Raw genomic sequence first — 2349 nt, forward strand, 5'->3', positions numbered from 1 at the left:
CACGACTCTTTTCTTCCCCTCTGTCTGTTTCTCATTTTCCTCAGTTGATCTGTTTTACAAATGATGCTGCATAGAGCAGTGATTTTTCAAAGTGATGAAAACATTACTTTTGTAATGTCACAGAGTGTAATCGAACTTTTTTTTGTTTCTATTTTAGAAACATCAAATTGGAATAACGAAGCAGGGAACCAGTCACAGCAGACATCAATAACTGTGAGTAGATTTTTATTTTTTCTATATTTTGATAGTTAAAAATCGAAAACAATTAAAAATTAAATTAAATAAAAAAATAAAAACCCAACCCACTATTTGCCCTACCCCCTCCATTAACACATACACCCCCTGACCCCACACATAATGAATGCTTCTTTTAAAAGAAATCTGTGGCTTGGCTTAACCCTGAGCAGTTTGTAAAAGTAGAGTGGTTCAAATTTTCAGTAGTGATGCTATTTCATGGTTACATTTTTCCCATAAGATGCACTACTGATTATTGGATTACAGGTGTCAACAATTTAGTCAATTCTGCAAATACAAGCAAACATGTGAAAGCCAACACATTTGCAATTAAAACAATTTCAAGAGAATTGCCAATGTTTTTGGCCATGAGTTTGTCATCAGAGATGCTTTCTAGCTGAAAAAAGCATGTCCCACCTCTTCAGCCTGGATCTACAGGAGGAAGTTGACAGATTTATCTGCTGATCTAGACTTTTTCTTTCAGGATGAAGGACCGCTCTGCTCAGATGTTCAGGATGGCAGTGGCTCCCTGCCGGATAAGGCGCCACATCCCACTGTCTCCCTTGTGGACACTATCTGTTGCAACTGTTGCAAAGAAGTGAATAAAGGTTCCTCAAAATACCAGATAAATGCAGAGGTTTTCTGCTCAGTGCCTTGTGTCAAAGAGAAACATCCTCACATCAAGTTTGTCTTTAAGATGTGCTACAACTGCTTTAAGTAAGTCCTTCACCTTTTTAGAAACACTTTGTTTTCCTCACCTGCTCATCCATTTTTCTCCTCTTCCTCAGTGTTATAAAGAGACCACAAAACGTCATCCTGGCTCCAGTGGACAACTCGGGAGTGTTGATGGAGTTGTGCAGCAACGAGTGTCTTAGTGCTGTCAAAACCAAAAAGAAGATGGCTGCCGTGAAGCCCCAGTCACAACAGGGGCCGTGTTCCCTTTGCAAGATGTGTTCCAAGTACCGCTATGTAAGCAAACAGCATGTTCTTTCTGACCTTCACCGCTTGATCTTTGGGGGACTTTTTGAAGTGATGAACCTATAAGAAATGTTACCAAACAGCCGTAAAAAGTTTATGAATGCAGCTCACAAAAAACAACAAATAAGGTAACTGAGACTTTAGCATTCCTGTAAAAACCTTTTGGCTTTTCAAATGAAAGAAAAGCATCATGATTTTTTTTTTTTATTTGGCTTAAATCAACTTGTATATAAGATACAGTCGCTTAAATGGTTTATTAATATTCAGATAAAGTCTTTTTCTATGTCATTACCTTTAATAACAAAGTGCCATATTGTCTCTGTTACTGTGTTAGGGTTATATATCGTGATATGTATCGTATTGCCAGACTCTTGCCAATATAGACCCCTAGTTAACAATAGATCAAAAGATGATCAGAATGGGTCTTTTAAGAAACCCTGTTGCTAAAGTTTCTGTAGAACTCAAGGTTTTTTAAGGGATTTGGTGTTGAACTAAAGATGTTCTCTTCTCACCAATAAGTGTAAGCATCAGCGAACCATTGGCAACGAGGTCCACAAGTTCTGCAGCCAGTCCTGCTTAACCATCTACCACAGAGTCAACAAGCTTCCGTTTTCCATGTGCGACGTATGCGGCAACATCTACCTGGACAAGGGGCTCACGGTGACGATGGAGGGCTGCAGGAAAAACATCTGTGGAGACAAATGTCTCGTTAAGTTCAAAAAGGTGCAGAACTCTTGCCTCTCTTTAGAGAAGCAAAAATTCACATCAGGAGGTGAAGTAGGGTAAAAAAGGCAATGATCTGTCATTATTTCACCTTTTACAGAGTACTTCATATTCAGACTGAATGAGTTACTTAGGAATAGATCCATTTATATTTTAGAAATATCAAGATGAGCTAAAGTTGTTCTTTAATTTCATATATATTTCACAGGGAGTGCTGACGCCTCGTACTTGCCCAACGTGCCGTACGTCCCACTTGATGTCAGACATGATTGAAAATAAAGACTGTGAAGCTGAGTTGGAGTTCTTCTGCAGCCACAGATGTCTGATGGTGCACAAAGCCCAGACAATCACCATTTCAGGTCCTTTGGAGTTTCATATTTTTCATTAATTTGAAATCCAAGCATACAATGAATT

The 2349-nt window shown here is 38.7% G+C and overlaps 1 protein-coding gene across 1 annotated transcript in view; it reads left to right on the forward strand.

Moving 5' to 3' along the window:
• Positions 1-58: 58 nt before the first annotated feature.
• The window catches only part of LOC112139716 (zinc finger MYM-type protein 4-like), a gene marked incomplete at its 3' end in the record, with an annotated part of 2625 nt that continues 334 nt past the window's right edge, over positions 59-2349 (forward strand). The window contains exons 1-5 of the mRNA XM_024262551.2: positions 59-213; positions 719-951; positions 1023-1203; positions 1732-1935; positions 2144-2294. Coding sequence (XP_024118319.2) covers positions 61-213; positions 719-951; positions 1023-1203; positions 1732-1935; positions 2144-2294 — 922 coding nt within the window. The remainder of the gene's footprint in view (positions 214-718; positions 952-1022; positions 1204-1731; positions 1936-2143; positions 2295-2349) is intronic.

Source organism: Oryzias melastigma, unplaced genomic scaffold (assembly GCF_002922805.2).
Source record: "Oryzias melastigma strain HK-1 unplaced genomic scaffold, ASM292280v2 sc02794, whole genome shotgun sequence".
In the NCBI taxonomy this organism is placed as follows: Eukaryota; Metazoa; Chordata; class Actinopteri; order Beloniformes; family Adrianichthyidae; genus Oryzias; species Oryzias melastigma.